The 14,061-nt window shown below is 38.8% G+C and overlaps 1 protein-coding gene across 12 annotated transcripts in view; it reads left to right on the top strand.

Annotated features, from left to right (window-relative positions):
• Positions 1–14,061, top strand: part of IPCEF1 (interaction protein for cytohesin exchange factors 1) — a 207,965-nt gene that overhangs the window by 136,020 nt on the left and 57,884 nt on the right. For all 12 annotated transcript variants that reach the window (XM_023206113.2, XM_023206109.2, XM_023206105.2 and 9 more), the window contains 4 exons: positions 3,008–3,081; positions 4,594–4,665; positions 11,686–11,744; positions 13,098–13,183. In XM_023206113.2, the coding sequence (XP_023061881.1) occupies positions 3,008–3,081; positions 4,594–4,665; positions 11,686–11,744; positions 13,098–13,183 (291 nt within the window). The remainder of the gene's footprint in view (positions 1–3,007; positions 3,082–4,593; positions 4,666–11,685; positions 11,745–13,097; positions 13,184–14,061) is intronic.

Here is a 14,061-nt window from a genome sequence, read left to right as displayed (position 1 = left end):
CAAGGCATGGGTTTTGGATATGTGTGTACAGTGATGACAGATGAAGCCATGAGAGTGTGTATGATCATCTATAGAGAGTTTTGGAACAAAAAGAGAATAAGTCTGTGGACAGAACTCTAGGGAACTCTGACATTTAAGAAATAGACAGGAGAACAAGACCCCTGAAAGAGAAGAAGGCATAGTTAGAGAAAAAAGGGGAGCAGCAGTAATGTGTTGTCAAAAAGGCCACAACAGGAGGGTGGCTCCAGAGGGAGAGAGCAGCTACAGCGCCACTTAGAGTTCAATTAAGTGAGGACTGAAAACAGTAGAGGGGATTTAGCAACATGGGCGGAGTTTTGGTCTCTACGGTTTCTCTGGAACATATGGGAATGAATGGGAGGAGGAAGTAGAAACAAATGCTGAGTCTAAGTGATTTTTTCTTTCTAAATTAATTATGGAAATTTACATAAAAACGCCTTACCCTAACATAGATTCTTAAAATTGAGATGAAAGTCATACAACCTAACATTAACTACTTTAAAGTGAGCAATTCAGTGGCATTTAATACATTCACGACATTGTGCAACCTCCTCATCTATCTAGATTCCAAACATTTTCATCACCCCAAAAGGAAACCCCTTACCCCTTGAGCAGTTGCTCCCTATTTCCTACTGCCTAGGCCCTGCGTAGCTACCAATTAGCTATGTTCTGTCTCTCTGGATTTCCACTTCTGGATATTTCCTATAAATTGAATTATATGAGAGACGAGCTTTTGTGTCTCGTTTTTTCACTTAACACAAGGTTTTCGAGATTCATCCACATAGCATGTATTAGTACTTTATTCATTTTTTAAGGCTGAATAATATTCCATTGTATAGATACAGCACAATTAATTTATCCATTTGTCTGTTAATGGGCATTTGGGCTGTTTCTACCTTTTGGCTGTTGTGAGTGCTTTGTGAACAGGGCTGCACATGTATTTGAGTACCCTTTTTCAATTTCTTTGGGCATACAGTTGAGCATCCGTAATCCAAAAATCCAATCCAAAATGTTCCAAAATCTGAAAGTTTTTGAGCACCAACATGATGCTCAAAGGGAGTATTCATTGGGTGTTGGATTTTCAGATTTGGGATGCTTGACTTGTTTGTACATGCAAATATCCCCAAATCAGAAAAATTCTGAAATATAAAACACTTACAGTCCCAAGCATTTCAAATAAGGGATACTCAGTTTGTAGATGTAAAAGTGGAATTGATGGGTCCTAACATAGTTTTTCAAAACTATACTTTTTTGCAAGGTTGATTGAGAATCCACAGGAAGCACTGTGCATTGTACAGAAAGTTGACTTAGTCTCTATTCTCTGAATACCTTATATTCTCTTTGAGAATCAGCATCCAGTAATTAAGCAGCCTGTCAAGAGAGAAGCTGCATATATATAATATACATATGAATGAATACATATTCATTCTGTATACACACACATATGCATAAATAATGTTTAAAGAAGAGAGTACCCATTAGAATTAAGTTTTGAATTTTTTTCTTTTTTTTTTTTAAGACAGAGTCCCATTCTGTTGTCCAGACTGGAGTGCAGTGGTGCGATCTTGGCTCACTGCAACTTCTACCTCCCAGGTTCAAGCTATCAGCTTCCCAAGTAGCTGAAATTACAGGTGCCCACCACCATGACCAGCTAAATTTTTTTTTTTTTGTATTTTTAGTAAAGACAGGGTTTCACCATGTAGACTGGGCTGATCTTGAACACCTTATCTCTAGTGATCCACCCATCTCAGCCTCCCAAAGTGCTGGAATTACAGGCATGAGCCACTGCACCCAGCCTTGAGTTTTGAATCTTATAAGAAGAAGGCATTTCAGGTGAAGAATTTAGATGAGTTGAGTCACATAAGAGAGAGAAGATGGGCATAGGGTTGGATGCTTCACCGTTTAATTTTTCCGAAGAAAAGAATGCAAGTTGCACTTTAGTTGACAATAAGGAAAGAGCAGAATGATCAAGTAAACTAAAAGCACCCATGACACTAACTTAATAGCTAGCCGACTTGTAAAATTAAGATTGTATTTTCGAAATCCATTTTTACTCATCTCCCAGTAACCACAGACTCATTTATGTTTAATCTTGTGGATTCTATTTCTCTACTCAGAGACATCAGTGTAGATGCAAGAAGATTTGAATTCTATGGGTGACAAACAATCTAGCTTCATCGTGGCTCAGTTAAACTTTATTTGTAAAACATAGATTAACAAATTCTTAGAGAGGTGGGACAGTGTTTATATTTCCTATACATGTTTTTGCTGATGTAAAGTGACATTTATGCTATGTCCTCATAAATGTAATTTTCTTTTACAGTCTTTTCTTTGTAGAAAGAATCCCCTGGAATCAACGATAGGACTGAGGTTCTGAAAGATGTAGCTCTGTGATTTAATCCCCAAGGCCCTGCCTACAGACTTGGGAGGGGAAATAATGTGTCTTGAGTGACTCTTAGCTGTTTTGTTTATCTGAGCTCATTTAAGTCATAACAACCAGTAAGTGGTCGATCCATGATAGGAATGCAGATTTGCTAACTCCAAAGTCAGGGCTCTGGGCACCATATATATCATGAATGCGAGTTAGGTTTCTTCCTATGTGCTAGCTGACTAGAGTAGTAGGAATAGAAGATGCTGTAGATGCTGATGGGCTCAGCAGACATAAGACTCTGTTTGGGTAGCTATGTTTTCCACGGAGACAGGAGGCGGGTGGAGGCAGGTCCTATGCCTGCCATATGGTGACCATCCCTAAGCTGTGTCATGTCATGTCATGTCACTTCTCATGGAAAGATTCTGAGTGACTTATCAGGAGAACATTAATTTTTCTCATGAACTGTGTATCTGGGACACCTCCATGGTGATTCAGGGTGGTATCTCTTGATTCTCCCTCATTTCATTTATACCATCCCTATTCCATGTACATGATCTCAATACACTAATCCCCAAGATTGATGCATTCATTCCTATTTGTTGTATGTGTTTGTTTCAGGCAGAGAAAGCTGATGGATTTGTCAACCTGCCTGATTTCACTGTGGAAAGAGCATCCGAATGCAAGAAAAAACAGTAAGTTGTCTCTCATCTTCCACAAAACTCTGAGCCAGGATACTATCTTTTCATAATGTTCACCAAGTGATATGGTGATTTAGAAGTGAGTGAAGGTAACATTGGAATGTCTGAGATTTTGGAGCATTATGGGATGGCACCCTACATAGAAATAGAAGCATTTAACCTCTCATTTTCTGGAAGTTTTGTTTTGTGGAGCAGATGGATTTTAAAACCCCCATGAAGCCTTGGCATGGACTGTTGTTGATGACTGTGTCTGTGATGGAATAAAACCCCTCCAGGACTGGCAGGGAGGTCAGATGTCAAGCTTCAGTTCTAGTAAAGAAAAGAACAAGCAGTTAAATAGGACTTACCCGAGTTGCAGATATGCCAGCAAGACCAGTTTCTCTTTCTTAGTTCATGGAGTTAATCAGATGCACCCCTGGAATTGAATTTTCTGAGATGTCTTAAGCTTAGAGATTACACTCTGATCTAATTTAAATTCAAAAGATTTGAGAACTGACAGGGACCAAAAAAATCACCAGCTCATGGTTCTGGTTTTCCTGAGAAGGAAACAGCCCAGAGTCTGTGACCTGCTTAGATCTCATGAGAGGGCTGGCTGTAAACCTAGGTATCTAGACTTTCATTCAAGTGCCCCTCCCATGATAGCAGGCTGCTATATTTTGCATATGTGTCCATTTTCACCTTTTTCTTATTATTTCTTCAACCTTTGACATCTTTTCCAGTCTTATCAGAAGGGGGCCTTCCTTTTTGTCCTATGTTACTAGTTGCAGCAATTGAGGACTTTTAACAAGATTAGTAAACTGGTGTTAACTTTAAGTCTTTGCCTCTGTGGTGTGGTTGCACATGTCCAGTGTTGATTCTTGTGGTTGGAAAATGATTGGCTATTTACAAATACCCTGGCCTGTGCTGTGCTGCAGGACTTCCTGCCTAAAGGTCAAAGTGGAAGCACTTCTTGTTTGTTGTCTTCAATGTTTTCTACTTTTCTGTTATACTAAAATCTATTTCATATTTCTCCTTTACTAACAAAGGATGCCTTGGATAAGATTTCTGATGTGTTGCTGCAGAGTGGAAGTTCCATACCTGATTATTTTCCTATAAAAATTCTTCTGTATATTTGATTGAAAGTGAAGAAATATCTTGCTTGAAGTAGTTGTTCTGAATATTTTGAAGTGACATTTCTATCACTTTAAAATTGAATTTATTGTATCTTTATAGCAAAGCAGTTAGCAAGTGAGAGGAAAAGGATATGCCTATATATTTTAAATGGAAACTACTGACCAGTTAAGACTCAGCCGTGTTCTGGATATTCTGACATAAAAAACTGACTCTCAATTCCCTATACGAAATAGAGACTAGACAATAGGTATTTAATGTTACCAATTTATTTTTTGTAAATTTACGAAGAAAGCAGACAAATTTACGAAGCTTATATTTTACTGATTTACTTTCAGACCCATTGTTGACTATAAACACTAATTTTTTATGTGTTTGTGCTTTTCCTCCTTCAAGTGCTTTTAAGATCAGCCATCCACAGATCAAGACCTTTTATTTTGCAGCTGAGAATGTGCAGGAAATGAATGTGTAAGTAGAGGAAACTGGTAAACCCAATCCTTAATGGGAGTGTACTTAACTTTGGTTAGGTGTTGGAATTTTAACCATATGTTCATATCAATTATTGTTTTATTTATTTCTGTTACTTTAAGGATTAATTTAGCACTTGCAATGCCTTCATTCTTCTCTAGTATTTGGAAACAGTTTGGAGAATTACACATATCAAAGTGGCTATTTTAGGAAGAGGCTGTACAGTTCCTCTCAGGGAACCACTAAGTAGAGAAAGGAGTGGACAGAAGTCATTAAAAGAACATGTTAAAAGGAGAATAAGCATCACAAGGAGAGAGGCTTGAAAGTATTATGTAACTGATCTTGCAACTTTCAGAATTCTACATGCAAAATATCTCTATAGCATTTAATATATGCTGTGTGATTATCGTGATGATTCATGTATTTATCACTTCTCCATGTATTGTCCCGAACATTTTGCAAAATGTCTTTGCTCAGAGTACATTGAACTTAAAATTGTAGATCCCTAGCTCCATTTGCCAGGTGGTCTGTGAAAATACGTGGGTTGTGTGTAGAGTACAACCTGCTCTACACCATTCCTAATGGTTTAGATTCAGGTGTGATCACCATAGCTGTTATTCATTTATTTATTTATTTATTTTTGAGACAGAGTCTTTTTCTGTTGCCCAGGCTGGAGTGCAGTGGTGCGATTTCGGCTCACTGCAACCTCTGCATCCTGAGTCTGAATGATTCTCCTGCATCAGCCTCCCAAGTTACAGGCATGCATCACCATGCCCAGCTCATTTTTTGTGTTTTTGGTGGAGGTAGGGTTTCACCATGTTGGCCAGGCTGGTCTCGAACTCCTGAGTTCAAGTGATCCACCCAACTCAGCCTCCCAAAGTGCTGGAACTACAGGCATAAGCCACCTCACCTGGTCAACAATGGTTATTTGAATCAGGCTGTATTTGAGGTGCCAACTGGAGGTATCAGAAGGCATTCTATTTAATTTAGCCATATTTTCAGAATTCTTAGTGTCTCTTATTATTTCAAATGACCAATTGAAAATATGTTTATGGAACGCCTACCACGTGCCCCATTGCAGCAGATGGTGGGCAATGGCAATGAAAAAACCACACATAATTCCTCCATTCATAGAGCTTACGCTTAATCTGTTTTACTTATAATGATTTCCTTACCTATCTGCCCTATGTAGTTCTCTTTGCTCTCTTGCTCTAGAAACATGAAGGAAAAAAGCAACTGTCTTTCACCAAACGTGTGCATGGGCACGTGCGCGCTCCCGCGCGCGCGCACGCGCACACACACGCACACTCTCCTTCAGTAGCTTTGTCCAGCTAGAAGGATTCTCATCTGTCCCCTATCTTCACCTCCCCAGCATCACCCTCCAGGTGAGGACAGAAAGGTTTTGTACTGTAGAAAGTTAGGAAGCCCTGTGTTAGAAATAACAAGGCAAGGAACTGACAGCTGAGTCTTCCAAACAAAGCTTTGATTTACTTGGACAAAGAGATAAGTTGTTTCTACCCTTTTTCTAGTTTTAGCTTTTTTCTCCCCTTGGTTTTCTTAAGCATCTGAGAAAAATAAGAGCAGATACACGAACGGAGAGGTTGTTAAAATCTCCACATCAAAGCTCTTTACTTATTTTTTTTTTATTTGCATCAGTTGCTAAATCCTGTTGGTTAGCAAAGCCCTTGCTGTGTAAGTGGGATGTAGAAGGCACAAGGTCTTGCCCACTAGCACTTGGAGCCCTGTGATAGTGAGGTCAGTCCGCCGCTGAGCCTCAGTTCATCCCAAATGGTCCTTTCTGGTCTTGAATGGCAGTGAAACAGTGCTGCCCGCCTCTCCCCTGCCCAATACCTCCTGCTGTCCTGGCTGTTCTTTAAAAGCGCCTTGCATCTCCAGCTTCTATCCCTGGCCTGTCCTTCCCACTCATTCTGTGGCTGATTCCTTGCAAGTAGTTATCCTCTCTCCAGCAAGAGGTGAGTGAGACAGTAGCAGAGAAACCATTGATTCTAAGTGCTTTGTTTGTTACCTAGTGAATTTTTCCTCCTACACTGTAAGGTGCATTTTTAAACCAATGAAAGTGTGAGACCCTTCCATGTTTATCTGAATCGGCTGTATTTCATGCAGGTGTGCTCTGTAAATCCCACATCCCCCTCCTCACTACCCCAGTGTTTATTTAAATTTCCAGTTTATTTATCTTCCAATTGTATGTTCTCCCTTTGCAGAAACCTACCTAATGGTAAGTAGAGTTGCATGGGTAGATATGATAGATATACTTCATCCTGTTGGCTGTGAAATCAAAGTCTTTCACAGTTATTGTCAAGATCTTATCGCCTATGTGATGAAGATCTGTTCATTTTACTTAAAATTCTTTTAGGGGTTATCTTTCAGCTGACAAACAAGATGCAAATTGAAATTTGAACTTAAGGTGTCTGGGCTCCATGTTTTCGAATCTTTTAGTGACCTTTAGACTTGAAAATTGTCCATCTGGCTAAATGGTCCATTTTGTCTGGGCCTGAAATCTATAATAATTTCTCATGTTTATAATATCATTATAGAGTTTCATCATTCTAAAAATGGCTTTTCTAGTAGTCAACAATGCAACTTCTCCCTTCTCCCACGAGATTATGCAGATGCAGAGATTTACTTTGCAATAACACATGAAGAATGTCGGTTCTTACTGATGCAGCCGGTTTAAGCTAGGAAATAATGTATCTGGGTATTACTTGGTAAGATGAGAGGTGTGGGGGAGGGAGTGGGTAGAGTTTGGAGTGATGAGTCCTTGTTTTAGAAGTTCCTCTCCCTGGGCAACTGCATTTCTGGATGGTGACATTTCTCTCAGGGACGATGAAGGGAAATGTAATTAAGTTTAGTAGAAGCTCCGCATGTTCTGTAGTGAGTCTCAATTTAAAAGTATAGGGGTAAGTAATTAAGGGTAATGAAAGAGTTGGTTTCTCAGCAAAGACGGGAGCTGCCTTTCTCAGACACTGTGGGAAGAATGCTCTTGTTTTGTACATCAATTTCTTAACACTTGTTCTCCTCCAACACACACACTCACGTCAAATTAATATACAACAAACTCCCAGGAAACATCTGTCATTTTCTTTTATGTAAATATAAGTCCTTTTGTGCATCCATCTACTTAGCCACAGATACACATTTTCCTGCTGCCATGATGTTTTTTTAAAAAAGTTCTTAGCAAAGAAGGTACTCTAAGCCAGTGGATCCTAGAAAGAAAACAGTCAAAAAAGATTCTAAACCGTCACCAGTTTTTCACAGCAAGTAACTAATGGTTGTGATGAAAAGGATGTAAGTTTTGCGTAAGGGCTGAGAAAAATATTTTGTTTATTGTCAACAGTCTTCTATTTTGCTCTATTTCCAAGTTTGGGAAAGGAGCTTAGAAATGCCTTTTCTTATTTCAGACACTCAAGTGAAAACTATTTTTTTGTCTCTTTAAAGAATATTTTGCCTATTTCACTTTTAGATGATTTTTGGGGGTGGGGGAGAATCAACTTACACAATTATGAACTAACGTATAAGCTAAAAATTGTTATTCTGGTGTTTTTAAAAGTGAACCATGAAATGTGTTGTGTTTTGCCTGGTCAGTTTTTAAAAATGAACTTTTAAATGCTTATTTTAGTTAATAATACATAAAATGTATTCTTGTTAGACAAAGCAAAAGACTTCCTATATCCTCACCTCACTTTCTAATTCAACTACTCTCCCTAGGGATAACCACTTTTTTTTTTTCTTTTTGCTTTCATTTGCATTTATTTTATGCAGGATCGATGCTCGTGCCGTGAGTTTTTGTTTCTTCAGTTTCTCATGGGCCACGTTTTTTTTTTTTTTTTTTTCCCCATGCAGCCATCTCTTGTGGTTTAGGAACAATGTCTTCCTTTCCAGCGAGGATCATCTCCGTGTGGCAGAGGGAGCTCACATATAAATTCATCCGACCGTGAGCTCTGAAAGTACAGTGGCCCATCTTGGGTGTTTCATTCACCTGGATGTTAATGACCAGAGAATCTACATCGAAACCCTTGAATTCAGCATTACTCTCTGCACTTGTAAACATGTGCAGGAAAAATTGAGCATTCTTGTTGGGCCACCAGCCCTGTGTCCAGCCCTGTTGTTTGGCCTGTGCACACCTACCAACTCCACCTTTGGAAGGTTGGAATGGTACACATTGTTTCTGTAAAGTGACATCTTTCAGATAACTTGGTGGCTTTTCATATATGCATACCTTTGATAGCCTAGGGAATTTCACAGGTGTTCTTAAAGTGAACACAAAGATTTGAACCTCTTGATTTGGATGGTTTTATGGAGTTTTCTGGGTCAAGCGAATAGCAAACCATTTTCACAGATCACCTCAGACCACTTAGGGGAAGAAGAGGGTTATCCACTTTTTTTTCTTTTTTCTTTTTGACATGGAGTTTCACTCTGCTGCCCAGGCTGGAGTGCGGTGGTGCAATCTCAGCTCACTGCAACCTCTGCCTCCTGGGTTCAAGCGATTCTCCTGCCTCAGCCTCCTGAGTAGCTGGGATTATAGGTGCGTGCCATCACGCCTGGCTATTTTTTGTATTTTTAGTAGAGACGGGGTTTCAACATGTTGGTCAGGCTGGTCTCTAAGTCCTGACCTCATGATCTATCCGCCTCAGCCTCCCAAAGTCCTGGGATTACAGGTGTGAGCCACTGTGCCCAGCCATACACTTTTAACAGTAAGATTATATTCTTCCTGACCCTTTTCTATGCATACCAATTCATGCACATACAAAAATATATCGTTTTTGAAGTACAGTGGATCAGGCTAAACATACTGTTCTATGCTTGACCTTCTCAATTAAGAGCGTATTAGGGCTTTCCATTTTATACACATTTGCATTACAAATTTGGAAATTTGTAATTTCGAAGGCACAATTACAGAAGATGAATTTGTACATATATTTGTTCATATATTTTCCAGGTCATTACCAACATCCCCTACCCCCATCTTAGTCCTCTCATTAGCTTCATTATAACAGGAAATTGATAGAATCAGTGTTGATAGAATAAATAATTTATCCATTTTCTTATTAATGTTTTTTCTTTTTGCCATTACAAGCCTTGTTGGCAGTGAACATTCTGCCACATTTGTTTGTGTATAAGAAAGTGTGTTTTTGCAGGATTGATATTTACGATTGGAATTGTTGGGTGAAGGGGATGGATATTTAAATTTTTAATATTACCATTGAATTGCCTGCTCAGAATTGGCTGTATCAGTTTTCATGTTTAATTCAATAAAAGGTGACAATGCTTCTTTTTCTATTTCCTGCTAAATACTTGATATCAAAAATATTTTTAATTTTTTTCCAATCTAGTGGTGAAAATATTTTCCTGTGTTTGAGTATGCATTCTCAAAATACTATTGAGGCTGAGAAAAGTTTTTTTCACATGTTATCTAGCTATTTGATTTTCCTGTAAATTTCTGTTCCCTTATTTTGCCTATTATCCTATTGAGACTTGATAACACATTTTTGGGTTCCTATTGCATATCTGGGCTCTTTATTGGTCCAATTTTAAGTGGCTACTAAGGAGTTTGTGATTATTATAGTGCTGAAAGTGATTTCTTAACAAAGGCTGGAGCTCATCTTTGTTCTTTAGAAACTCCTATTTTGTTTGTTTGTTTATTCATTCATTGATTCATTCATTCATTGAGATGGAATTTCGCTCTTGTTGCCCAGGCTGGAGTGCAATGGTGTGATCTTGGCTCATTGCAACCTCCACCTCCTGGGTACAAGCGATTCTCCTGCCTTGGACTGCTGAGTAGCTGAGATTACAGGCACCTGCCACCACACCCACTTAATTTTGTATTTTTTTTTAAGTAGCGACGGGGTTTCTCCATGTTGGTCAGGCTGGTCTTGAATTTCCGACCCCAGGTGATCCGCCTGCCTTGACCTCCTGAAGTGCTGGGAGGCATGAGCCACTTCACCTAGCATTGAATTTATTATACATTTTCTATTAAAAAATAACAGGTACAACAAGACCATAGCACGTTGAGGGTTGCATAAGGATTCCTAATTATCTGACAGTTACACAGGTGGGAAGGTGCAATATTTATGGCTTAGTGCAAGTGTAGCATGCTGAATTGTTCATGGCTTGTTAATGGCCCAGTGCGAGACGAGAAGACATCAAAAGCATAGATTAATTGATAAATGCGTAGCACGGATTTTCACTGTCTCAAAATAAGTACAGAAATAAGCAAGATCTTCCCAGTAAGTGAAAGATTATTGAGTTAGGAGTATATGTCATAGATACACTTTGTGTTCCATCTTTTAAAAATTTGTGTTTCAAGATATCTTCCTAAGTAAACCCTTGAGAAGGAACTACAGTGGTCTGCAGTGATAAGCCAAGTTTGAGTTTCTGTCTCGTTCTGTTTTTGTTATTGATGTTTAATTGGAATTCATTGCCAGTAAAATGGTAAATAGGACATTTTCAATTTTTACGTTACATAAAATTCTTCAAGGAATTAACATTTTTTCTAGTTTAAAAATATCTGTCAAATTCTAGCCAGATTTTTTTTACTGATTGACATAAAAATATTCCTGGATTAAACATGGATGATCTTTTTCTAAATTTTTCCTAAAATAAACTGACATTATTAAGACATTATTAAGAGTAACACCCAATAACTTTAGTAGCCAAGTTACTAAATCCAGTGATAAAGGATTTAATGCTTGCTACAAATTTCAAATGCACAATTACAGAAGATGTATTTGTTCATGTATTTGGAATACCTAATTTAGCTGCCATCATTAACCAACTGAGTAATGGGCCACCTCACATCTTACCTTACAAAAGATACCTTGAGTATGGAAAGTATTGTGAAACCAAAGGCCTTAGGTTTCGATGGCGCAAACTTATGATGTTTCTGGAAATGTGCAGACTGATGGTAGAATCATTACCTAAGTTCATAACAAAGTCTGGGGGAAGGTGAATGGGTGGGGGGCTAATCTCTTTGGTCAACATTTGCTCTCTATTTAATTTTAGGTGGTTAAATAAACTTGGATTGGCTGTAATCCATCAGGAATCCACTCCAAAGGATGAAGGTATGTTCTATTTTAAATTTCTGAAAATTTAGCAAGAATATTAGAATAGGTTGAAACAGGGTGAAAAAACAATGTCAAGTTCTATGTATAGTCTGATCCTGAGGAAACACGCTTTGGCATTTAAAATGATCTGAAAATATGTGGAGACAGACATATTCACACAGACTCACCAACATGGAATAGAGCTTCCCATGCTGGCTATGAATGCTTTCCACACTTCACCCACACTCCGGCAGCTGTGGGCTTCATGACATCTCAAACAGTTGCTGATGCAAATGTTTAATTGCTCCACTTGTGGAATTCTTACTCATAGACATGATCTCGTCATGATCTGGTCAGATAACTTTCATCCCACTATTTCCTCCCTGATATTTTGATATTTCCACGAGATGTGTGCTGAGACTAATTACCCTAAGATTGTACTAGGAACCTGAAGGTCATATTGGGACACAGGCCATATTTTTAGCTCAGTTGGTAGCTTTCAGGGTTCAAAAGCTACAGGAGTCTAATTCTTAATGATGCAATTGCAACTTGGTGTTCAGAAGAGGGAGGATTTAGCTGCCAGGGCCACCAAACTCATAGTCTTTCTGAAATGCTCAGACCCCAAAAGGGCTTGGGCATTGGAAGTAGGGAGTTATATCTTCTGATACAAAATCATAAAATCTTAGAGTGAGTTAGAAATGGGAAAGTGGCAACTTCATTTGAAACAATAAAGGGGTACAATGCAATACCCATGAAATCAGTTGTGTCCTAACCATTTTCTTGGTCCTCTTTTCCATAAAATAAGCACCCATTGTCTATTTATAGATTGTGAGTTAGTACAAAACTACACACAAAACTTCTCCTTGTCCTGGTATGTAAGGCCTTCTATGACATGGCCTCTACCACCTTCCAGCTTCGTATTCTGCCATATCCCGTAGGGTTCTCCACATACTTGGCCCAGCCTGCTCCCTCAGCCTGGGACTTCCCTTCACAATTTGTGCACCATTGATGGTTTAGTGATCCTGCCAGTTTCAATTCACTATGATTCCTGTGATCAAAATTAGCACTGATTTTGTGCTCTGTTGGTATTGTGACTCACAACTCTTTTGAGGAATTATTTTACTTTCCCCAAGCTACTGTTTGTCTTCTTCCTGCATATTGGATGCTCTTTGAGCTCAGGAGCCCCGAACTGGCCATTTGTTTTGCCTCTTATGTAATTCTTTGCACAGGTAGTTACCAAGTAGTTCATTAGATATGAACTTTCTGAATTGGATTAAAATTGCAATAGCCAGATGGAGATAAACCTCTGCTTGCATTGTGGAATAAGCGATGACAGCGTTAAAGCATTAAGCATTTTCATTTTTGTTATAGAATGTTACAGTGAAAGTGAACAGGAAGATCCTGAAATAGCTGCAGAGACACCACCCCCTCCTCACGCTTCCCAGACTCAGTCTTCGGTATGTACCGACATAAGTAGTCTGTTGGTCATCGATCAGATGTGTGGATGTCATTTCTTCCAATTGGGTAAGAAGTAGCTTGACCGATAAATTTTTAGAATGGGCTAAATTAAGATACCTGCCAATGAGCAAGCGCAATTTTCAGGATGCTGATTTTGAGCCTTCTCCATAGCAACCCACTGGTATGATAAACTTGGTTTATTTGTGTGTGACCCAAAGATGTACCATACTCAGAGGATTCGTGAGGACGCAAAGGGCTTCTAGGTGATAGGCCGGTGCTTGCAAAGACTTGTTTGACAGTGTTTATTTATGTCCTACTTTTTCTCGGAAAGAATTTAAATGCCTTGCCTATGTGCATGTACTATAGCAATGCAAAACGAACTTAGGATGAAAAAACAGCAGAAAGAAAAAAGGAGAGCCAGAAAGAGAGCAGGAAGTCAGGAGTGGGGTTAGTGCATTAAAAGTGCACACGGAGTGATTTGTGTATTCACTAGAGAGGAATTCAAATTTGATTCTAAGCTTTGGAAGCACCAAAAATAAGTTCACATTATTAATTAATGTGAAGTCTATGGAGAGTTACTTCCTATTTGGGTGCTCTTAGCATTATGGTAATGGCCCCGAGAAAGGGTCATACAATGATCATTGGGGAAGTTGGTTTATGGTTTTTACACCTACCATGTACCAGGACGTATGTAGGTGCTTTCAATGTATAAACTTAATTCCCCAAGCAACCCTGAGAAGTAGTATGATTTAATTTGCATTTTATTTAATGCATTGCATTTAATGAGGCCAAACACCTCCTCATGTTTGTTAGCCATTAGAACTTTCTCTTTTGTGAAGTGTCTAAGTCTTTCCTACATTTTTAGCTGCTTCCTCCT

The sequence above is a fragment of the Piliocolobus tephrosceles genome, chromosome 5 (assembly GCF_002776525.5).
Source record: "Piliocolobus tephrosceles isolate RC106 chromosome 5, ASM277652v3, whole genome shotgun sequence".
Lineage (NCBI taxonomy): Eukaryota > Metazoa > Chordata > Mammalia > Primates > Cercopithecidae > Piliocolobus > Piliocolobus tephrosceles.
The sequence above is the reverse complement of the archived record's forward strand: the minus strand, read 5'-3'. Positions and strand labels throughout refer to the sequence as shown.